At 48.2% G+C, this 25,547-nt stretch overlaps 1 protein-coding gene across 2 annotated transcripts in view; it reads right to left on the reverse strand.

Moving 5' to 3' along the window:
- Nucleotides 1-25,547, reverse strand: part of FBXW8 (F-box and WD repeat domain containing 8) — a 1,779,087-nt gene that overhangs the window by 579,341 nt on the left and 1,174,199 nt on the right. For both annotated transcript variants that reach the window (XM_069619213.1, XM_069619212.1), the window contains one exon: nt 2,845-3,054. In XM_069619213.1, the coding sequence (XP_069475314.1) occupies nt 2,845-3,054 (210 nt within the window). The remainder of the gene's footprint in view (nt 1-2,844; nt 3,055-25,547) is intronic.

Consider the following 25,547-nt stretch of genomic DNA (forward strand, 5'->3'; position numbering starts at 1 on the left):
AGGCCAAGGACAAGTCTGGCAGTCCTGTTTTGGATGAGCTGCAGAGAGTGGAGAGTAGAGGCAGGCAGATTTAGAAAGTGGCAGTTGCAGTAGTCCAGCCTAGAGAGAAACAGGGCTCTGGAGACAGTGAGCTTCTGGGGGAAGGAGAGGAAAGGAAGAATACCTCTGAGGAAGTGCAGCTGGTAATGTGACTTCTTAGAGACATCTGAAATGTGAGGAGAGAAGGAAAGTGTGGAGTTGAAGATGACCCAGAGGTTTTTAGCCTCACAGGTGGGCACAGGAAGAGGGCCAAGAGAGGCCGGCCAGAGAGTGATAGGAAAGGAAGGAGCAGGTGTGCCGATGAGGAGAATCTCAGTCTTACTGGCATTACAGCAGAGATCATTGGCGGCACACCACTCCTGGATAGCAGACAGACAGTCAAGATGAGAGAGGGTGACGTGGTGGCAGAAGGGAGCCTGAAAATGAGCAGAGTGTCATCCGCATAGCACTGAAAGTTGGGGCAGAGAGCAGCAATGTAGTGGGCAAGAAGTGCCAGGTATTGGTTGAAGAGCCAGGGGGAGAGGTTAGACCCCTGGGGAACACCACTGGTAGAAATAGAGAAAGAGATAGAGGAGAGGAAGGACCCAAGTTGGACCTGGGAGAGTTGATTGGAGGAGAAAGAAGTCAGCCAAGCGAGAGCCTGATCTGCGATACCCAGGTTATCACAGAGACTGTTGAGCAAGATGGCATGGTTGACCGTGTCAAAGGCAGACGAGAGATCAAGTAAGATGAGAACACAGGGGATGCTGGAATCGAGGGTGGAGAGCAGGTCCTGATATATGTTCAGGAGAACAGTTTCCGTGCTTCCAGCAGTTCTGAAGCCAGACTGATGGTCATGGAGACAACCAACAGATTCAGTGTGGGGATTAAGCTGGGAGATGGCCAGCTTTTCCAGGAGTTTGCCCAGGAATGGAGTGATGGAGATTGGGTGATATTTAGCTGGGCAGAGGTTTTCTTAAGAGGAGGGTGCACAAGGGAGTGCTTCATGAGGAGAAACCTGTAACCTGCATTGCCAATAGCCAAAAGGCTATAGAAGAGGAATACAGAATCAACAAGGGTGCAACTTCCCTTTTGAGCAATACCAAACTGGGGAGATCTGTAACCCACATTGTCAAGAGACGATAACGAGAAGCAGTTACTGTTCAAACGTCCAGACGTGGGATAATGGTGTGGAGAATTTTGGAACACGCATTACCACTGAACCCAATTGCAGTTGTAGGAGTTTTTCACCCTGGCAGGCGAGTAAACCAGGAACAGGCCCAATAGTAGTTAGTCCTAGCATGCAAGTATACCAGGAAAGAAGATGATTTAAAACACTGGTTGTGGTAAAAAGGTGTGTTGGCAAGAACTTGATATTTTTATCACCTTTTTGATAAACTGTTGCATTACCAAAAGTAATTGCTATGCTATCATGACAAATGTGTTTCCTTTGAAGAAGTGTGATGTGTGAATGATTACTTGGCCTTTCTGAAGAGAACAATTGCCTTGGTTAATGAACGTGTGTTTTGAGGGAAAAACATTTACTTTGCCAAGCACGAAACTGTGGAAGTTAACAGTTGTTTTGAATTGTGAAAAAGCATTTGTGAAGGAAACATGTTCTTTGCCAAGTGGAAGGATCCAGTGAATGAAAAATACTTTTTGTACTACGTTGAAAGGAACTTTGTTATTGCACAGAACATTATTGAATCTGAACTTTGCTCACAGTATTCTTGAATAGATCCAGGGGAAGGGAGTCCAACCCCTGTCACAAGGAGTACCTTTTGAAACCTTTGAGTTTGACTGGTGTTTTGTTTTATTGAATTGAAGACAGCCAAACATTGCCTGTATAATTTGTTGTTGTTGTTGTGTATATTAGTGTGAGTGTCAGACATTTTGGACACTAGGTCAATTTTCTTTTGTTTGCTAGGCAGGGCAATCCTTGTTCAGTTAGTGAAAGATAGGCATTTATCTCATCCCTTTTTATTTGATAAAAATGCCAACGTCTGAGTGAACTATACCTTTGTGTCTGTCTCGCATCTCTGACCCATCATCACACAGCCACCACAATTCTAACAGTGTTGCACCACAGAAAATATGCAATGCAGCGACTCGGATGGTGCCACAAACACCGCCAGTCAACTACTAGTTGGAACTCCAGAAAAGAGGGCAAAAGGGATGTTGCAAAGCCTATGTCAGTTAGGGGAGGATCATACTTTCCTGTCAATTTCTATGGTGATTGTTTATCATGAGTTTAATTCATTCAAGCATATGAAAATATGAAAGATCAAGTTCTGGAGAAGAAAATAATTACAAGCCTGTAACCATCATTCTCTTACATTATCTTTCAGAGAGTACAACCCACTTGCACCCCCTAAAGAGGCTTGAATCACACATGTGCATTACAACCCGAAAATGTCAAGTGGGTCCAGCTAAGAGCCTATCTACTTCATTGACTGACACAGAAAAGATTAGATGGATGGAATATTGTATTAAATGCATTTTCTTTAACACAGATGGATACATTGTGCCAATAATTGCCAGCCTGATGACAGAAAATATTCAAAGCTTGTGAATCTATGATATATATCAACACTGAGGAACCTAACATTTTCCTTCATGTCTTCATGAAACCTGTGGTCGGTCAATACTTTCTTTCTACCAGTACAGGTGTACCCTGAAAGATAGGCTGGCCAAGGCATTCACATGCCCAAATCCAAAATGATGAAGACAAATTTCAGTTTCTTCATGCCAACAACTGTATTGTATACTTTTTACAGGTTTCCTCTATAGCTACATTTTTGTTACAAATTGTTTAATTTGGAATACCTTGTTCCCTTCATTCATCATCCATCCATAGCTTTTGACCCCAAAGGCGACCATGTTAGATGAGACATCTAAACAAGTAACTGGATGTCCATACACTGAGTGGAGGATCTGGATTGGCTCCCCATTTTTTAGCAAGTACACTACTTCATCTGCTGCTGCCACACCGATTGCAGTGTCCCCGGTCTCAGGAACAAGATGTAGAAAGTTCACCTAAAACAACAGAGAGTTTAAAGCATGAATAAAATGTGCATTTCACATATAATGGTTAAAAGAGTACTGAAGCACTTTAAAAACAACGTACACACGTGTATTATCCCAAATGCACATGTATCTTATGTTATCCTCACATAGTGCTTGGTCTGTAAAGATATCCGGCCATGCTGAACATTCCCACTCTCTTGATACAGTCTACTGGTATGTGACTTCAGTCCCTCAATCAGCTTTGGTGATGTAAATTTTCGGAAATAAATTATAAGTTACTTACCGTACTGACTAATGTACTCTTAATAGTCCCCTTTCCTCCATACTGCATGGGGCGTCCCTTCCAAGGGACGGGAGATGGAACCTTTTTCACCAGAAAAAACCTTATTCCCCTTTAAATTTAGAGGCACGTGGGGGTGCAGCCATGGGAGCATGCGCTGCCCTGACTCCGCCCTCCGGCGCCACACCTCAGTCCCCATAAACGCATTGACAATAGATTTAACATTGCCCAGTGACACCAGTTTTATTAGGGGGGAGGTTGGTGGGACGTATGGCAGAAAGGGGACTAAGGACTAAGAGTATGTTAGTCACTACGGTGAGTAACCTATAATTACTCTTACGTCCCATCCCCTTTCCTCCATACTGCATGGGCGATTACAACTGAGTGTAGCCCCAGGGTGGAGAGGAGACCCTCCTTAAGCAAACAGGTTTCTAAGCACCGCCTGTCCGAAAGTCATGTCTGCTCTAGAACCGGCATCCAAACAGTAGTGCTTGCAGAAAGCCGAAGGGGTGGCCCATGTAGCTGCCATGCTTAGGACTTTGCCAGGGGGCATGCCGTTGGAAAGCGATGGCTGTTGCCTTAGCTCTGACAGCGTGGGCGTGCATGTTGGCTGGCAGTGGCTTGTGCTGTCCCTCGTTGGCTTCTTTGATGGCCGAGACCATTCAACAGGCTAGAGAGGCCTTGGAGGCCTGCTACCCCGGTTTTGATCCTCCGAAGATGACAAAAAGAGCGTCCAACTTGCGGAAGCTCTTGGTCCTGTCCAGCTGGAATTTCAGGGCACGCCTGATATCAAGGCAGTGCAGAACTCTCTGTGCCTCGTCTTTGGGCTCAGCAAAAAACATGGGCAACACGATTTCTTCATTCAGATGGAATACGGACGGCACCTTAGGGCACCTTCGGTAGGAATGCTGGATGCGTCCGTAGGACTAACTTGCCCTTGTGAAACGTAGTGTATGGCTCAGAGGCGACCAGCACCTGGATTTCGCTGATTCTGCGAGCCGAGGTGAGACCGACTAACAAGGCCATATTAATGGTGACCAGCCTGATGTGAGCGGACACCATAGGTTCGAATGGTTTGTGCGCCAGGGCACCCAAGACTATGTTGAGGTCCCACACAGGGTGCAGCCTCTTGATGGGCAGGTAGAACCTGGCGAGACCAGTCAGGTGTTTCTTGATGATAGGGTTGGAGGAGGAAAAAATGCCTTCCTCCGAGTTCCTGTAAGCCCAATGGCTACAAGGTATGTACGGCAGGTCTCGACCTGTACACCCGAATGAGCGAGGTGTGCCGAAAAGGAGAGCAAGTCGTCCAAATTGCAGGCCAAGGGGTCAATTCCCTTGGAGTCCATTTGCTCTTGTACTGGGCCCTGGTGGCTTTGCTCCTGGCACCCTGTATGATCTCCAGATTGGCCTGTGAGAGGCTAAGGTGCAGAAGTGTTACCTGCTCAGGTACCACGCTGTGAGGGCTAGTTTCCCTGGCACAGGGTGGATGATCCTGCCCCCCTGCTGTGTCAGAAGATATGCGGGAGGTGTATCGGGGACACCTCTGAGAGGCTCAGGAGCTCTGAAAACCATGGTCTGACCGGCCACCATGGAGCAATCAGAATGAGGAGTTGGTATGTCTCCTTGTTCTTACAAATTACCCTGTGGATCAGGGTAGTGGGCGTAAAGGCGTATGCCTTCATGCCAGTCCACTGGAGGTGAAATGCGTCACCCAGAGAGCCGGGGCCCTGACCCTGCCAGGATGCAAACTGGGAGCACTTTTTGTTGTCCTAGGTGGCAAAGAGATCCACTTGAGGGTGACCCCACTTGTTGAAAATCTCCTGAATAACAAAGTAGTTTAGCTGCCACTAGTAATTGTCCGCTCCCAGCCTGCTGAGCCTTGAGCCTGTCCGCCTCCAGGTTGGATTGCCCCGGGAGGTGGACTGCCGAGAGATACATTTTGTTTTCCAAGGTCCATTCCCACATGCTGATCGCCAGTCTGCAAAGAGGAGGGGATCTAGTGCTCCCTGCTTGTTGACATAGTACATGCTGGTCGAGTTGTCTGTCTAGAAGAGGACAACCTTGAGCTTGAGAAGTGGTAGGAATGCTCTGAGCGCTAACCAGATGGCATTCAGCTTCAACCAATTGATGTGGTATTCCTGCTCCTGTCGAGTTCAGGTGCTGTGGACAGAGATCGTCCAGGGTGGCTCCCCAGCCCTCGATCGAGGAGTCTGTGGTGATGGTGGCCTGCTGAGAGGGCGGCTGGAAGGGCTTGCCCGTCCGTAGGTTGCAGTCCATGGACCATCAAGTTGGGTCCGGGTGGAGAGATGGAGGAACGTTGATGATCTCAGATTGCGAGCACCGCTCCTGACTCCATGAGGCCACGAAGTGCAGCTGAATCCTTCTCATCCTTAGTCTTGTGTGCGGCATGAACCACCACTAGTAGATCCATGAGATGTTGGTACCACCATGCCGAGGTCACCTCTCTGCTGAGGAAGTGGCTGGTGGCCCTCTTGATGGCCGAGGTCTTGTCTTCCGACGGGAAAACCCTCTGGGAGCACATGTCCCAAATGAGTCCCAGGAATGTCAAAGTCTGCATAGGGAGCAGTTTTGACTTCTTGAGATTGGGCGAGAAGCCCAGGTCGTGCAGTGTGTTCATAAGGGCATGGAAAGAGTGGTGAACCGCTTCCGGAGATGTAGCCCTGACGAGCCAGTCGCCGAGGTATGGGTAGATGTGGAGGCCCTGCGCTCGGAGGAGGGCCGCTACAGCGTTCACGAGTCTGGTAAAGACCCTGGGAGCCGAGCTGAGGCCAAACGTGAGGACTTTGTATTGGAAATGGTAGCCCATGATCCTGAACCATAGAAAAGAACGATTGGGCTGCCAAATCGGGACGTGTAGGTACGCATCCTTCAGGTCCAGGGAGCAATTCAATCTCCCTTGTTCAATGTCTCTGCTATAAAAGCTGGCTTAACCATCTTGAATTTTTGCAGGGCTAAGGAGAGGTTGAGGGTTGAAAGGTCCAGCACAACTCTAAGGCCCGCCAGGTTCTTTTTCTGAATGGCAAAAATCCTGGAGTAAAAGCCCAAGCCTCGCTGGGAGTCTGGGACTTCCTCCACTGCCGGCTCTCTACGAGCGACCGGATCTCTGCCAAAAGAGTTGCTATCCCAACCTGTGGGAGTGGAGGGGGATAGGGAGGAGAGGCTGCGATGGGAAGGCGGTACCCCGTGGATACCACGGAGAGGATCCAGGGGTCAGCGAAATTCTGGCACCAGAATTGTGCATGGAGAGCAAGCCTGCCCCCCACCGGAGACACGTGGACCCGAAGGGGCGTGTCATGCCTTCTTTCCCTCGGAGGCTGAGGAGGAGGACTGGAAAAAGCCCTTACTCCCGCCCTTTTTGTTGTTTGTGCCGGTTCTGAGATGGCAAGCCGTCCGGCTGCCTGGATCTGCGTTCCTGGAAGCCGCGGAACCCTCCATATGTATGACCCTTCGTCGAGCGCTGCTGAGATTGGGTGTATGATTTGGGCGTGTTCTTTGTAAGAATGGATAAAGACTTTGCCGTTTGTGAGCTGTTCTCTTTGTTCAGCTCTACGTCCGTAGGAGGAGTGGAAGAGGTCCCTCCCCCTCGAACGGTAGATCCAGAATGCTCTCCTGGACATCCGGATTGAATTTTGTTGTCTGGAGCCAGGCTGTTCTCCTCATGTCTGTGGTAATACAGATGGCACAGCCTAAGGTATCGATATGAGCCACTGTGGATTCCATGAGGTCATGTCCCACGAGCTTGTCTTCCGCTAGCCCCGCCTTAAAGCGTGATTGGCACTGGGTGGGGAGTTCCGTGAGGAAGTCCGCAATTTCCCGCCATAACCGAGGGTTGGAGGCAGCCAGCATGGCATCTGCGTTGGCCAGACGCAGGTGCAAGGAGGCGTTGGAGTAGATCTTCTTGCTGTATGCCTCCAAGATCAACTCCTCCTTGCCTAGCCTGGAGGAGGCTGAGGATGACTGAGACTTGGAGTATAGTGAAATGGTATCCATGATTCTGAACCGTAGAAAAGAATGAGTGGCTGCCATCTCGGGACGTGTAGATACGCGTCCTTCAGATCCTGGGAGCACATCCAGTCTCCCTTGCACAATGTCTCCATCCTATAAAAGCTGGCGTAACCATCTTGAATATTTGTAGAGGTAAGGAGAGGTTGAGGGTGGAAAGGTCCAGCACAACTCTCAAGCCTGTCTGGTTCTTTTTGTGAAAGACGAAAATCGTGGAGTAGAAGCCCAAGCCTCGCTGGGAGGCTGGGACTTCCTCCACGGCCTGGCTCTCTACGAGCAATCAGATCGCTGCCAGAAGAGTTGCTGTCCCAACTTGAGGGAGTGGAGGGAGGAGAGGCTGGGATGGTGTCATGGGTACCAGGCATGTAGTCTGGGCAAGCTGGGTTAAGGCTTGGCAGGCCTGGCATAGACACACAAAAACCCATAGCCGATAACTTCCTTTAGTTCCTTCCTGGTATTTTTTAGTAACTTCCTGGTTACCACTTCCTGTTGCCAAACAGGAAGTGTATGAAAATCCATGAGCTCTCTAGTGTTCGGGTGTGGCTGTCTATATAAGCCACACCCTAGATTCCTAAAGTGCTTTGTGTTGCTTTCTGTAAGCTGCATCAGCAACACACTCACTGTGCTCCTGCTTCTGACCATCCTGCTTCCGCTTACCTTCTCCCGATCATCCTGCTTCTGCTTACCCGCTCCGGATCAACCGCCGTGGATCCTCCATGCCGCAGCTTTCCCCGGACACAAGGTTAAACCGACACCGGCACCTGCAAGCACAAAGAAGAACTTTACGCGGTGCGCATGAACCGGAACGCTGCGCATACTCACCGGATCTCCGATGTTCTTCCTGCTACCCTGGAATCCAGGTTCGAAGCGCGAGCGCCCCAACTCCTGTAAAAGAAAGGAGAGACATTACTTAGTGCGCTCGCTCCAGTAACGCCATGCATACTTACCGGACCTCCGAGGCTCTCCAGTTGCGCTGAATCCAGGCTTGTAGCACAAGCACTCCATAATCCAATCCTGCAAAAGAAAGGAGAGACATTACTTGGTGCGCTCAAGCCTATGATGCCGCGCATACGCACCAGACCTCCGAGGCTCACCAGCTGTGCAGAATCCAGGCTCGAAGCTCGAGCCCTCCATAATCCACTCCTGCAAAAGAAAGGAGAGACATTACTTGGTGCGCCCTAGCAACGCTGCACATACCCACCGGCCGTTCTGAGTTCTACACGCTGTACAAACTTACCCAAGATACCTTTGGCAACAAAGACAATTCGGACAGTACTGGACTCTCCAAAGCCACCGCGCAACGTTCGCCGTGTGGAAAGAACTTCTTGCTAGTGAGGTAACTAGCACATGGAACACTCTGTCTCGCTGTGAAGACATAACAGCGTGTGACATCAGAAAGCGGCAAACAGACATTGGCATCATCCCTACGTGTGTAGGGCTAAGAATCCCCCATAGAATCGCGCCCCTGTGAATGCAGGATGGAGTGTGCATCTCACTAAAAACCAAGGTAAGCCCTTTGGGAACATCACAGCACATTTTAGAGAGAAGGGAAGGAGCCTAGGGGAATCAGGTGAACCTAAATCTGAGTGTGCATCTTATATTTGACAGTTATTCCTCCGGTTGGAACAGGGGAAGTGAGTACTCAGGGTCAAAGGAGGCAAATCCATCACTCCTGCAGAGACACAGGTGAGTGTGACAGATGGGTAGGTGATACCCCATGGATACTACGGAGAGGATCCAGGGGTCTACGAAATTCTGGCATCAGAAATGTGCATAGAGAGCAAGCCTGTCCCCCACTGGAGACACGTGGACCCGGAGGGGCTGTCATGCCTTCTTTCCCTCAGAGGCTGTTCCGGAGGAGGGGGACTGGAAAAAGCCCTTACTCTGCCCCCCTTTTTGTTGCTTGCACCGATGTGGAGTCAGCGAGCAGTCCGGCTGACTGGACCTCCGTTCTTGGAAGCCGCGGAATCCTCCGTATGTACGCTCCTTGTCGGAGTGCTGCAGTGACTGGGTGTACGAATTGGGTGTGGTCTTTGTCAGGATGGATAAAGACTTGGCAGTTTGTGAACGGTTTTTCTTTTTGTCCAGCTCCTCGTCCGTGGTGGAATGGAAGAGCCCACTCCCCTCGAACGGCAGGTCTAATATGCGTTCCTGGACGTCCGGGTTAAATTTAGTTGCACGGAGCCAGGCTGTTCTTCTCATGTCCGTGGCGATGCAGATGGCCCATCCAGAGGTGTCAATGTGGGCCACGTTGGACTCCATGATATCCTGCGCTACCAGCTGGCCCTCAGCCAGTCCCACCTTGGAACGTGATTGGCTCTGCGTAGGAAGCTCTGGGAGGAAATCAGCAATTTTCTGCAACAACCACCTCTAGTTCGCGGTTGCCAGCATGGCATCAGCCATGGTCTGAAGATGGAAGGATGCATTGGAATAGAGTTTCTTCCCGTACGCCTCCAAGATCATCTCCTCCTTGCCTAGCAGCGCCGCAGAGAAGGAGGCTGAGGATGTCTGATGCTTGGAGTATAGTGATGCTACAGCGATCACCGAGGAGTGTGGCTGAGGATGGGTAGAGAGCAAGAGTGTATCCCCTTCTATCTGCCTGTACTTGGCGTCCAGGCGTCGATTGACCGGCTGGACTGAGTGGGGCTTAAGCCAACCCTGGCAACTATATTGGTCTGCAGTGGAATTCCTGTTTTGCTCGACCTTGGGTTGAGGAAGGCCCAGTTACCCAGCCAGCCCTGGAAGACGTTCATGGAAGGCCTTGGCTGAAGATGGCACGTCGGTGTCCTCCTCATCGTTCGTGTCCGTCTGGGGGTCAAGGGGATCCTGCACCGGTGGAGGAGTGACTGGAGCCGGAGGCTGGGGTACTGGGACCGGAGCTGGAGGCTGTGGAGGAGGCTGGCATGGAACCGGTTGGAGGGGCCGGAGCCAGTGGCAAAGGCTACACCGGGGACAGAGGCGCCGGTGCAGGAGCCTGAGGTGCTGGAAGTATTGGAGGAAGCACCTCCCTGAGGATCACCCCCATCCGAGGGGACTTCATGTGTCTGAGGAACCTCTGGAAGAACCTGTCCTCAAAGGCTGGAGGAGTGGTAGGGGATATAGACGGAGCAGCGGGCATCTGCTGGAGGCACTGCATACCCTGCCCATATGGACATAGCAGGAACCTGCCCTGCGCAAATGAAGAATAGGCTGTAAGCCACGTACCTGGTTGACACCAGTGCCACCTTGACACTCGTTCTTCACTGAATTCCTGTTCCTGGTGCAGTGTCGGACGGGTGCTGATGTCTGGCGCGGCGGCCATCTTATTGAGCTGCCTTCCACATGCCTACGTTGTGTTGCTCAGCTCGCTGGGCCCAGTCTCCTCCAGGACTCTTGAGTGCGGATCATGGGGCCTACCCTGCTCCTCAGGCCGAGGCCTGGTAGGCTTAACACCCTCGGGCCGGGGCCGGTAGAGCTGCATTTAGGTGCCCCCTCAGCCATATTGCCGGTACTAGGGCATGGCCCCTCTGACATATTGCCGGTACAAAGGCATAGCCCCTCGCGTGTAGACCCGGTACAAGGACCTTCTGGTCCCTCAACACTGTCACCGGGAGGATCCAAGGATCCCTCGACCTGTAGGCCGTAGCCGGGGAGGCCTCGATGCACGTGCTGGTAGTACAAACTGGGCGGTCCCTCCCACACGGGTGATTGCTTGGGAAGGAGTCGCCCTTGTGGGGTACGATGGAGAACAGAGGCCCTACCTTGGGCCTGGAACAATGTTTGAAGAAGCCCTTTAGGTCCTCTGTAGGCGATTTCTCGAAGTGCTCCCTCCACCTGGCTAGCCTGTTCTTCAGAGACCGCAATGACCAGGCGTTGCATGCTGTACAAGCTTGCCAACCGTGGTCTAGGCCAAGGCAACGTAGGCAGAGGGCGTGGGGGTATGAAGTTGGGAAAAGCCCGTTACAAGATGGACACCTGCTGAACCCCGTAGAAGTCGACATGCGCCAGGGAGCGCGACGCCTGAGGACCGAGTACCTGACAATAGAAAAGACAAAAAAGACAAAGAGAAGAAGTATCCGTGCATGGAATTACATGGCTGAAGCCAAACCCAGGTACGCTGGTGAATTTGGCCCATTCCCGTCGACACGGAAAAGGGGACCGAGGTGTGACGCCGGAGGGCAGAGTCAGGGCAGTGCATGCACTCTGGGTCGCGCCCACGACCGTCTCTAAATTTAAAGCGAAGTTTTTTTCTGGTGAAAAAGGTTCTGTCTGCCGTCCCTTGGAAGGGACGCCCATACAGTATGGAGGAAAGAAGACGGGATGTAAGAGTATGGATGTTATTCTGGAGATTGTCATGGCTTTGTAAAATTGGAAACAATACAAGTTAATTGCCATGGTGACTCTTGTTCTAGTACACTATGTTGTTCTTCCTAGTGACTCATGGAATATGGATACTACTGATACCGAGATGGAGTATTTCTTCCAAACCATTAGAAAAGCATGCAACTCTATACACACATACTACTCCAATGGCATGGAGAATGTGTCCCCACCAAACCAGCTTCAATACCTCAGTCCCACACTCAGAGAATAGCAGAACAGAGACGGCGATCTGATGGTGGATCAGGCATCCACAGAAAGGGTAACATGGACTATCAGTACAGGTGTCACTACTGTGAGTAACTCATGCTTACTGGTATGTCCTGGGTCCCTTCCTCTTTAATCCTCAGAGATTATAGAGCACCCAAAAATAATTAAAGGTTAAGGGCAGCAAGTACTGGCCAACGTGAAGATAATGGCTCCCACATGGACACTGAGAAAACCCTCAACAGCAGACTATCGAAGAGGAATCGGAAGATCATACAAAACTTCAACCAAGATTTCTTATATTATTGATAGCTCTAATATGTAATGACTCCAATCTCTCCCCCTTGTTTCCTCTCCCCCCCCTTGTTCCCCAGCTTCCCCCCCCCCTTTCCCTTCATCCTGTGTTCCTAGCATCGGAGATGTTATATAATGTACCATACTAGCTTGTGGAACTCCGCTTCCACGAGCCCAGTGTTCCAGCCCCGATCACCAACCCAACATTCCAGTCTTACCCATTCTGTTTCGGTTAACACTGGTCCGACCTCTGGGGGCCGCACGAATAAAGCTCCTTAACCTACCTTGTGCCACGCCTCATTACTTCAATTGGGGACGAGGAGGTGAACCGGCCCCCGGAGCGTATCGGACTGCTCCAGCTGCCAGCCTCGTCCCACCGCAACGAGGCGATCCCCGCCTGCCGCCGCCACATATATACTGCCGCGCCCCTCCCTTGTCCCGGGTAGAGGGCAGCGCGGCTGCAGCGTAGGTTCCCCGTGTAGTGAGACTGGCCCCAACAAACCAAGGTACGATTTTAATCTATTTGGGGTTTCGGGCACCTTCATCACGCGCCATCACGCCCAGCGCAGCCCACACCAACCGACGGCGGAGAAAAAAAAAGGACCTTAAAACGTGCCATTGCGTGCAGCCATCTTTGTTTTCATATCTCTGTTGCCATAGTGACAACGTTATCAGGCACTTCCCGATCCTCCACAGCCGCGAAACAAATCCTTTGCCCGAAATAAGGGCCCTGTCACATTATCACTGAATCCATCCGCTCTAAATAAGCACCAAGACACTCAAACCAGATGCCTTGATTATACAAAGACAGTGACCCATGAAGTAATATAACAAATACAACACTTGTTCATACTCTGTGACTTTTGCATTCCAGAGACATAAAAAAAAAATATATATAATTTTTGTGGTCTGCCTCATAACACAAGTTTTCAGCACAATTTCATCCACAGTCTCAACTCTCCTGTCAATACCGCCTCGCATTTTCCACCAAGCAAAACATCCCTCATGCGGCCAAATTTCTCCCATGCCCTGGGACACAAGCCTCTCCCTGGGAACAATGGATTGATGGGTTCCACATCTACCTGAGAGCCATTGGGGGCAACAAATTCAATGATGACCTCAAGGAAGCGACGCTCTTGAATTCCATTGGTGCCGAAGCACTAAGACAGTTTAGGGCATTGCCAGAACCGGATGATGTTGGAGGTGATGGCAAACACAACCACAAATTCGACACGGCCTTAGCCAAGCTCACCAACCATTTTGGTAACAAGACCAACATCGTGCTAGAGAGGTACAAGTTCTTTACCAGGAAGCAGCAAAAGAGTGAGTCGATCGACTCTTACATCGCATCCTTGAGAGTACTAATGTCAACATGCGAATTCACTGGCGTCAGCGATGAGTATCTGAGGGACCAGCTTGTCCTCAATGTAGCCGACCCTCGCATTCAGCAGAAACTGTGGCAGATGAGGAATCCTTCCCTTGACCAAGCCATAGAGACAGCAAGGAGCCTGGAATTTGGTGACCACTGTCTGAAGGAGAGACTCGCCCAAAAGGATTGCGTTGAGGTGAAATCCGTTGAGACCAATTCAGAGGCTGACAACACTGAGAATTTGCTCGCCTTGGTCAGGAGGGCTCCAGCCTTCCGGGGCTCAAGATTTAATTCCAGGAGAGGCAAGGGTTCATCCAATGACTTCAGGGACCCTGCCCATTGCCAGCGATGTGGATGGTTTAAACACGAAGATCCTGAGAAGACGTGTCCCGCAAATAATGTTGAGTGTTACAAGTGTGGCCGCCGCTGACACTTCGCCAAGGTTTGCAACAGTAACAGGGGTAGAACAACCAGACCCCCCAGATACAACAGAGGTTCGTCTATCAGATCCAGCTCTGTAAGATCCATAGAAGATGACCCTAGTTACGACAACATGCTGCTCATCGACCGAGCCTCCCCTCCCCTCCAATACAGATACTCACCATCACCCCCTCACGTGACGCCAAGGGCCCGTGGGTCGACATGTACGTGGATGGGACGCTTCTTCAAGTAATGGTAGATACAGGTTCCCCCTATACAATGGTGGATGTCCAAACGTTCTTGGGAACTCTCTCCAGGAAGATACAAGATCTACGCTGCACGCCAATAAAGGCCACAGGTTATGGTAAGACTCATATCGAAATAATTGGTTATACCTGGGTCAAACTCAAATTTTTCGAGAGACATATTGTAAACTCTTCGTGGCCAAAAATGGCTCTTCAGTTGTTGGTTGGGAGGAACAAGCTGCCTTACAAATAAAGATCCACCCTGGAGAAGAAGTTCCAGTCCTGAGTGTGCTGAGCGACACCGATGCCACTACCAGCATGGAGCCCACCAACATAAAGTCTACTTTAGCCAAGACGTTTCCAAAGGTATTCAACAACAAAGTGGGACTCCTCCGAGGTTTTCAACATAAAATAGTCTTGAAAAAAGACGCCGTTCCTGTAGCCCATCGTGTTCGAGGAATTCCCTTTGGCACCAAAGACGCCTTGAGGAGAGAACTCACCCGACTTTGTGAGGAAAACATCATCCAACCCATTGAGAGTTCTGAGTGGCTCGCTCCCATTGTCCTTGTGGGCAAACTGGACAATTCGATTAAGGATGTGTGTTGATCTACGTGACTTGAACAAGAACATATGGGTGGACAGACACCCTCTCCCCAACATATCAGAACTTCTCACAACCATGAGACCGGCCAAATACTTCAGCACCCTTGACCTCTCGTCGGCGTATCATCAGATCGCGTTGGAGGAGACCTCAAAAAACCTCACTTCCTTTGTAACACCTCTGGGGGCGTTCATGTTTAACAGGATGCCTTTTGGCCTTGCATCAGCCGCAGCTGTATTTCAGCGGTTAATGACACACCTTTTTGGAGGTCTCGACGGTGTGCACTGTTTTCAGGATGACATACTCATATCTGCCGAAACTGAAAGAGAACATGATGCCAAGCTCATGAGTGTCCTCCAAGTGATCCAAAAAAGTGGACTCACCCTCAAATTGGAAAAATGCAACATAAAATGTAGTCAAGTATCCTATCTTGGCCACTCCATCAACGCCAAGGGAATCAGCCCCAAGAAAAAACTCATGGATGTCATATTAAACATTGCCGAACCTGAAAATAAAGACCAGCTCAGGAGTTTTCTCGGCATGACTGAGTATTACTAAAAGTTTGTAAACAACTATGTCAACAAGACAAAACACATGAAGAACCTCTTAAAGAAAGCCACCAAATTTGTATGGCCCTCGGAGTGTTAGAAGAAGTTTGAGGAGGTCAAGTGCGACATTAATAAGGCTCCTGCTCTAGCAATGTTCGACTGTAAGGCAAAGACCATCATCTCTGTCGATGCCAGCAAATATGGACTTGGCGGTGTCCTGGAACAACAACAAAAGGGAAAGGACATTGTGACCATTGCCTTTGCCTCAAGGGTCTTGCGAGGCGCAGAACTAAATTATTCAACCATTGAGAGAGAAGCCCTGGGGGTGAAATGGATTTTACAACATTTCAGGAATTTAATATGGGGCTTACCTATACTACTCAAAACCGATCACAAACCGTTAGTAAACATCCTTCAATCAAAAACACCACACCTCATTTCGCCAATAATTAGGCCTTGGTTTCTTGATATCATGCAGTACAACCTTCAAGTTTGCTACACTCCCGGTCTCTCAAATGGAGTAGCCGATTGTCTCTCCAGACTCTCCACTAACCAAGAAGAGGAGATCGATCAACCTCAGGAAGACATTATAGCTACTATCAATCCTGCTGTTTCTAAAGAGGATTGGCTGAACATCACCAACAACGACACAGAACAACAAGAAATGAGAAAAGCCATAATCAATGACTGGATCGAACCAAACTGTATCTTAACAGATTTCATACCGTTCAAGGATGAAATAATTATGAACGAAAAACACATATTCAGAGGCGACAAACTAATTCCGCCCGTAATACTCAGAGAGAAACTCCTTGAGCTAGCTCATGAAGGTCATTTGGGGAGAAGATTGACGAAAAATAGACTGAGGAGCAATTACTGGTGGCCGCACATGTGGAAAGAAGCAGAAGAGAGTGTAAAAAATTGTGTCACATGTGCCTCGAGCGACAAATCAAAAATTGCAAGGAAGACTCCTCTCCAGAACATAGAACCACCCAAGGATGTGTGGTCAAAAGTTGCCACCGACATTATGGGTCCCTTCGAGAACATTGAAGCTGAAAAATATACATACTAGTCCTCGTAGATTATACCTCGAAATGGACTGAATGGGGAATAGCTGTAACGCTCACCTGGTTCCCCCGGAGGCGCAGGTCTTGATCTGGCGAGGATACTGTCTTCAGTGTTAGGCGCAGGGTTCGTTTTGTTCCGGACTGCGCCCCCTTCCCACCGACAGTTTAAGCTGGAGAGTGAGATGTCTGCAAGGGTAAACCAAGGTATTAGTGTTTGGAAGGTTTGGAAAGTTCCTTGCCCCTCTCGCCCTTTCTTTCCCCGTGGAACTGGGTTGATATTGCGCTTACCTTATATAGGTAATTGCCGGGCTCTCCATCCTGCGTCCTGTGCAGGGGCGCTGGGTCCAGTTGCTTCACTGGATGCGAGCTCTGCCTCTTGATAGCAGAGGATTTGCTGAGAGCGAAGACGCCGTTAATGCACGAGCGTGCCTTGTAAGTAATAAAGTTCTTTTTAGATTGTTCTCTTCTCTTTCAAAAGTCTTAAGTCTTTAAAGTCTATGTCTTTTCCCTTTTCAGATGCTGTGGCGATGAAGATTATCCTTCTAATGGCACGTAAGTAGAAAGACTGTTCTAGCGCTGTAGAATGCACCGTAATGTCTCTTTTGTCTTTGCAGGTGCCGCGGAGCCGCGCGAACAGATTGGAAGCAAACGTAACACAGGTGAGCAGTCTTGTAACTAAGCGTTACTAACCGAAGTATCTTGCCTTGCAGGTGCCGGAATGCAGCACGAGCTGAGTTGGTATGGGCGTAACACAGGTAAGCAGGCTCTGTAGTTAAATATTACTGACCGATGTTCTTTCTCTTTGCAGATGTCGGATGCCGGAAGAGAAAGGCAGAAAAAGGCGCTTCGGATGCTGCCGTTGGATTAGGTAAGTAGATTCGCTGCCTTTGCTTTAACCTAACCTGTGCCCTTGTCTTGCAGGAGCTGCAGAAGACTGAAGAAGACTGAAGGTTGGATCCCAGCAGGTTATTTCGTATTCACAGGATCTGGAGCTGGAGGTTTCTTGGAGCTGACACGGTGAGCGTCCTGCTGCAGATGCAGAATAACGCGAAGCACGTGAAACCAATTGGGTGTGATTTAAATAGCCTTCTGTAGTGCTTAGGCGTCTTCTTCCACGGCCCCACCCAGGTAAGAAAAGAGTTCCAGATTTCTAGAAGAGTTCCTGTGTTCTGCTTCCAGGGAGTGGCTCCTGCTCCACCCAGACAGAAAAGTAGTCCCAGGCAGAGAAGGATCAGGAGACCAGTTAGCTGGTAAGTAAGCAGCATGGTCTGCTACAGGTAGGTCCACCAAGCACTCTTACCTAATATGAGATATGAGCCCGGCGCTTCCAGTGCCGGGACCGGTCACCATCATGAGCCTGGCGCCACTGACGCCAGGACAAGGTCCAAAAGGTCCCAATCGGGACTGGCTGGTTCCTGGGATCAGAGTTATGGGCCTGCTTCCAAGGTCGTGGGGCAAGTCCTGACCCCTTGGAAGCAGGGATCATGACAATAGCTGAAACAAACATCACCTCCAAGAAAGTCACAGAAATCCTGACAGAAATATTCAACAGAGAAGGAGATCCCAAGGAACTGGTCTCAGACAACGGATGCCAGTTTATATCATCTGAGTTCCAGGAATTCCTCAAGCACAGATGTATCAAACACATAACTACATCCCTATACCACCCAATATCCAACGGATTGGTGGAAAGGATGAATAGGCTCGTAAAAAGCATAATACAGCTGGCCATTGCCAACACTCTTCCATGGAGAGAAACCCTCAAAGAAGCCTTGTGTGCATACTGAACAACACCACACACCACCACCAACATCGAGCCATTTACCCTGATGCGAGGTAGAGCTGCAACCAATCGTCTAAGACCAGCTTGGATATTCATGAATGGTGGAGAAGTCAAGCTTAACATGGATCAAATCCGGAAGAGAATATCTGAGAAACAGGCAAAATACAAAACATACTACGACTCAAAAAACAAAGTAAAAGAAATGCGAGTGCAAGTAGGAGACTGGGCCTGCGTCAAAGAACCAAAAAAGACACCCAAGTGCGAAACCAAGTTCAGACCCCCACAAAAGGTCATCCAATGTCATGGTAAATCCGTCACACTCGATGATGGGAAGAAGTGGTCAGGAGACGACATAGTAAAGATAACAACGGACGTTCACAGACCGAGTACCTCCAAGCACGCACCATATGAAACTCCGTCAGAGTCAATTCCTCCTTCCACGGGAGCACCTAACATGGCCAACGTGAAGATAATGGCTCCCACATAGACACTGAGAAAAACCTCAACCGCAGACTATCGAAGAGGAATCGGAAGATCATACAAAACTTCAACCAAGATTTCTTATATTATTGACAGCTCTAATATGTAATGACTCCAATCTCTCCCCCTTGTTTCCTCTCCCCCTCCCTCGTTCCCCAGCTTCCCCCCCTCCCTTTCCCTTCCTCCTGTTTTCCTAGCAGCGGAGATGTTATATAATGTACCATACCAGCTCGTGGAACTCCGCTTCCACGAACCCAGTTTTCCAGCCCCGATCCCCAACCCAACATTCCAGTCTTCCCCATTCTGTTTCGGTTAACACTGGTCCGACCTCTGGGGGCCGCACGAATAAAGCTCCTTAACCTACCTTGTGCCTCGCCTCATTACTTCACAAAAACAGCATGGACGAGACTGCAACAGAGTAATATGGGCCATGCAACATATATAAACATATCTTTAAAAATGTCTGGGGGTTCTGTGAGTTTCAGATGTAATGCCTAGAGCTGTTAAAGTCACACACAGTTTGGGGCATTTGCCAGACAGAGAACCCCTTGATCATGCAACTACACTTGAGTGACTTTCGGCCAAGGAACACTCCGATTTTACTAACAGTCTAAGCTTGGTCAGCTAAGAATTAAAGCAATTTTGTAGTATAGCAAATGAATGTATATATGTAGTATGTTATGTCTGCAATATTTTAAGCCAATCTGGCTGCCAGATAAGCGCCCAGGCCTTTTTACACATTTAAATCCTGTTAAGAAGACACCGTTTATCTTGCCATGTTTATCATTAACTCAGCAGTTGAGACCAGAGGGCAGTGAAAAGGGCAAGTGAATTCACAGAAACCAGAACACATCTTTTGACGTGTATCTGCCTGGATGAAATTGCAGGCCAGAGAATTGCAGATAAGGAATGGGTTATTACTATTCAACGTCTGCTGTGTTTTTTGTCAGTAGACGCTCATGGAAAGAAGTATTATGACTGCATATTTCTTTACCTGGCATTTTAGGATCCTATCAGTAATAAGATGGAACATTTGTTACAATTGGGAAGTATGCTTTGCAACAAACAAAATATGCTTGCACTGCGCAAAAGTATTTTATGCATCTATGTGGAGTGTTCATACACAGTGTGTAGAAAATGTTTCACACAAACGTAATAAAAAGTTTGAAACCTGACAATTTTGCTACAGAACTATTTTGTGTTTCGCGTGCGTTATACTCATTATCAAGTTTAGGAATGCCTGTCGCATATTTATTTTTACACCCTTACAAAGCTTCAAATCAGGTTTACTCTAACCATTTAACGTACGGTCTAATTAAAAAAACAGACCTTTTGCACAAATGGTTATGTACATGGGATTTCACCCTAGGTTACCCAGGGTAATTAAAGCGTGGACCCCTTGCTCATTGTGCTTAGAGAGGCACAGCTTCACCTCACTGAGGAATCCCAACAAGGCCCAAACACGTGTCGGGGTTGCTGCTGGTACTCTTGTTCTGAGGAGACTTGGCTAGTATTTCGGTGCTGGACTGTCCAGATGAGTGGGACCAGACTGATATGTAAATGGTTATTCCTCCTCTGTAAAAGGTACAGGGGGCTAAATCGTGGTTATAGACCCTCTGGAGTAGAAGTCTATCATATAACAGGTTATTTTGCTGCGTTTGTTTCTAGTGGAGGGGCTCCCAGACCTTATGCAACTGTGTGTAAAGTACTCCCAGTTTAAAACCTAATCGGGGGCACTGAGTATGCAATGTGTAGTTTAAACATCCAATCAACCTTAACTTGAGTCAATGGGGTAAATGGTACTATAAATGGTCAGCGGCAGTAGAGCCCAAGTGTGAGTGATGATTACACCAAACACAGGGGTTACAACCCCATTTTAATCTTTAAGACTACAATAGAAACATTTCAAAACTGACTCTATACTCAGTGCAAGTGCTGTAATAAAACAAACATTAAATGGGTACATTTTTTACAGAAATGGAATCGCAGAAAATCATACCCTGTATGTCCAGATAGGTGTTAACATTTTTGTATCTACTAAGGCTAAATTGTTCCAGCCAACATTTGACTATGAGATTAGATATAGATTTTAGCATTGAACACTTACCCCTCTGCACAACACTGTTTGTGTCTTCAAAATTAAAGTATACACATAGGAGATAAAATGTTCAGATCTTTGTAGAGGAATGATCAAACACATATGGAGTGAATTATCCTCCTGCATAATATGAACATCTAATTCTGAGCAAGCTTTAGGAAGTGAACCAGATGTAGAGTGGCTGGGAATTGGTACACAAATTATTTGGTGTTCTGAGGCTCAATTCCTTCAAATGATGGTTTAGTGAATTCCTACATGGAGCTTTTCTGATTCCAGAAGCAAAGTTAGGCTTGTATTTGGACTTTTGATATCATTGCTATATTAGTTCTATCTGTGGGGAGCTTGCAATGGAGAGGCAATTGGCTATTCTATATGGGCGGTGCTCCCACTGCTTTTGTGATGCTGCACCTTTTCCAACCCCACCACCAGACACTGCCTGTGGTCCGACCATCGCACCTTTTCCTTCGACATCCCCCATCAGCAAACGGCCCAGTCCCTCCCACCCCACGAAACCTAATGGCCTGGCTTGCTTTACTAAAAACCTGAACAAGGACAGCCTAGCCCCGCTCCTCTCCTCTCTGCTACCGAGAAACCACCCGCCACAGCAACCAACCCTGCAGCCCTAGTAAACCTCTACAAGAATGCCATCGCCCAGGTGGTTGACATACTTGCCCCCCTCAAACAGCGCAAAGCCAAACTGACCCTAAAAAAACTCCTAGTTCGCCCCCGAGCTCCTCACCAACCGTGCCAAAAAGCACGCTGCAGACCAGCCTGGAGAAAAAAAACCTCCACCACCAGCAAAGCTCAATTCAGGTGCCCTCTCCAAAGCATACAAAAAATAGATCTTTACTGCCAAAGCAAACAGCTACAATGAGAGAATTAACAATGCCACATCCAGCTTTCGTAAGATCTTCTCGATCCTACGAGACCTCGAGTCACTCACTGCCCCTCTCCCCGACTTGACCATAGACAACATCTGGTGCTTCACAAATAAGACGCCCTAACCAGAAAAATCAGCTCCCTCAAGGAACAAATCCACCTCAAACTAGCTATGCGCCCCAAACCACCCCAGCCCTATCCGATTGCCTCCAGCACCACCTCCCCTATACCCCCCATTTGACTTCCCAACGGTCTCAGAAGCTGAGGTTGGCAACATAATCAGAAGTCTAAAGCCATCCCGATGCAAAGGAGATAACTGCCCCGCGCCAATCAAAGACTGCGCTGAGACGCTCCCCCCAATCATCACAGCCATCATCAATTCCTCCATCTCAAAAATTGTCCCTACATCCCTGAAGGAAGCCTGGGTTCTGCCCTGATAAAAAAAAACATCCCTGGACCCCAGCATCCCGGTTCTATGTCATTTCATCGACACCCGTGTTTTTCACGCTGAATTTTTGCTGAAATAACGTTTCAAAATTTTGTTTACATTGTTTTTGGGGGGTTACCCCCTCAAGCCCCTTGTCATCTACCCATTTGTTTTTATTTCGGACCCCCAAAACCCTTTATATGCCCCTTCCCACCCCCCCAAAAAAACTTTAGAAATGTTTTTTCAGCAAAAATTCCACTGAAAAACACCTGTCGTAAAAACAGGTGCCAATGAAAGGATGCTGTACCAGCATCCCCACGAACTACCGCCCCATCACAACCGTCCCAGTCATCCTCAAGATCCTTGACCGAGCCGCCTACAACCAGGTACAACAATACCTTGAGACCATCATATTCCGGGTATCCGCCAGTCAGGATTCCGCCCCCAGAAACAGAACTGAATCTGCCCTGCTCGACTTGAAAAATCAATGTGATATTATTCAGGATGACAGCAAACTCGCCCTACTTATGATGCTGGACCTCCCGGCAGCATTCCACCTTGTCGACCACCAGACACTTTGCAACCACCTTGCATCAACAGCAAACTTCTCACCAGCAGCCACAGAGTGGATCAGATCTTTCCTGCCTGACAGATCCTCCTGAGTCTTCATTGACGATCACGCCACCTCACCAATGCCAGTAACATGTGGAGTCCCCCAAGGCTTCTGCCTTTTCCCCATAATGTACAACATTTATTACAAAACCCCTCTTCGATCGCCTCGGGAAATCCTACACAAACTACGCTGACGATACCCAACTCCATATTCCCCCATAAGGCTCCTACACCCAATATGCTGCAGCACTCAACCGTTTAAAACTGGATGGCAATCCACATGCTATGCCTCAACGATGACAAAACTGAAATCATCGTTCTTGGCTCCTACTCCACACTCTGAAATATCGACCCAGCATACAAAGAGTTCAACATTGATGGTAACCTGATCCCCAACTCATCTGCAGCTAAAACACTGGGCGTTTACCTTGACTCAAATCTTGGACCTGTCTCGTCAAGTAAACTCCATTGCCTGATCCGCTGCATATAGCGCCAAACTGCTCAATGCCAGCAAGCCCTTCCTGTCTACCCCAACCCATCTTACGATAGCAAGAGCCATCACAGGAGCCAAGATGGATTACTGCAATGCGCTATTTGCAGGAACGTCTGAATGTAATCTGAGAAAATTAGAGATTATCCAAAACAATGCCCTACGTGCTGCCACAGGTCTATCCAAGCATGACCACGCCACCGAAGCTAGAAGATATGCTCACTGGCTTCCGATACGCGAGAGGAACAAATTCAAAACCTTATCCATCGTGCACAGATGCCTCTCCAACACTGTCCCAGTCTACCCCTCTCAACGGGCGGAAAGATGCACCCCCGTGAACTGCCACTTAGTCAAAGCTTCAGACACAAATCCGCTGGAGGGTAAAGCTTCCCTGTCGTGGCCGCCAAACTATGCAACAACCTCCCCATTGACTTGAGAAAGGAGCCATCATACTGGAAAAAAACTAACAACCTGACTGGTCAATTAAAGCACCACGCTCCTAGACCGAATCAACAACCATCTTCATCTCAGTGTACTGAAACTATTATAATTGACCTTCCATGTACCCCCAACATCTTTCCCATCCCCTTTTCTTCTGCTGTTCTTTCTCTTGATCCATCAATGAAACGAGCACCTAGATATCAAAGGGTTGAGCGCGCTAACAAAAGCAAAAAAAAAAAACATAAAATAAATATGTGAGGTGAGCTTGGATCACTTGAGGCCCATCTTGGGCATGCATCATTATTGGAATGTGAGCTGCTGAGGCCTAAGCTGTTCCTGTTCTATGTTTAAGTAGTTTGCATTACTTGGGCCCTTCATTTACTGTTCAGTGTGGGGATGCTTTCACTGCTCCATCTCATGTAGTTCCTTCTCTATTCAATCTTGCACTGATGGGGCCCACAATATTCCTATTCTAGGTGAGGAAGGCATGATCTACTGAGATCCATGGCATACCTTTTCTATACCAGGAGGGAAGAGAGGACACAAGCAGCCTATACTTTACCTGTTCTATTTGAGACGAGGTTCAACAGCCAAGACCCATTCCTTATCTGTTCTATGTGTGGGAATCATCTACCCTTGGCTTTAACTTCTACTGTTCCACTCCACCTGTACTACATGATTAAAGTGTGCATTCCTTTTATGTTTTGGGGAGGGAAGCCTGCACTCCTCCTACTCAAGCAGACCTGTCCTGTGGTAGCAAAACGTTAAAACATCTTATTTTGCTATTGCACCTATTCTTTGCATGCAAGTTTTAGTGCTCATCTTTCCTATTTGTGAGAGGTTGCTTATCCTACTGCACCCTGTGCTTAATCTGTTTAATGTGAGAGAAATCTGCTTTTCTGTGAATATGTGGACTGCTGCCGCACATAAATGATTTCCATACAGTTTGTGCACACGTTGGCTGGATGTCCCATACTTTTGCTCTCTTGGGAAGAAGAAAACAATTTTTTACTCCTTCAAAACGCATTTACTCTCAAAGTATAAACATTACCTCAGGATCTTACCTGGAGCACTGAAACCAATGTATCTAAAGTATAAAATTAAGCCATTTTATGATACACTTTTTTTAAATTTTGAGAAATTAACATTGGACACACTTTAGGAATTATAGTATATGTGATTCCACACACATTTCTGGATATCTTAGATTGATTCAGTTATTGAGCCCAAGTACTTTCTTTTTTCTATCTTTTCTGTTTTCTTAATGTATAAGCAATTTTTGAATGTTGAGGCAGCTGTCCACATAGGAGTTAAAACCCTTAAAACTACAACTCCCCGCATTCCTTCCAAAATGGCCGGCGCCACTTAACTGCTTGAGTTCCCTCTTCACAAGACGTGAAACTCTTTCAGCCGGGGGAAAGTCAACTGAATGTTGAACAGTAGATCCTCCATTGAGCAGCATCCACCAGGTAGTACCGAATTGGGTATTGAAAAATGTCTTGGCCATCTAGTGAAACTGCATCTGAGATTCTGGCTCTGGAACTCGACTTGCACTATATATGAAAAGACAGAAGCCATAGCACGCTGACTATAGGACGTACAGCCACCATTAATAGGTTACCTACGTTACCTTCACCTGTGGTTAGACTACTGTCCCCACAGCATTCCCCGAACATCCTGACCACATAGTTTTTCCCTTCGTCCTGATGAAGGCCCTAGGAAGAAATGGCTCACCGAGCTCCGTATAGGGCTCAAACACCTGGTGTAGACGCTTTTGTACCAAATACACAACACTATCACTGTCAATTGTTTGTGTTCTTAGAGATTTGTACGATTGATTTGTTCTAATTTATCTGTTCACTCTGTGTTTGACACCTGT

The sequence above is a fragment of the Ambystoma mexicanum genome, chromosome 10 (genome assembly GCF_040938575.1).
Source record: "Ambystoma mexicanum isolate Mex_15411 chromosome 10, UKY_AmexF1_1, whole genome shotgun sequence".
NCBI classification, from domain to species: Eukaryota; Metazoa; Chordata; class Amphibia; order Caudata; family Ambystomatidae; genus Ambystoma; species Ambystoma mexicanum.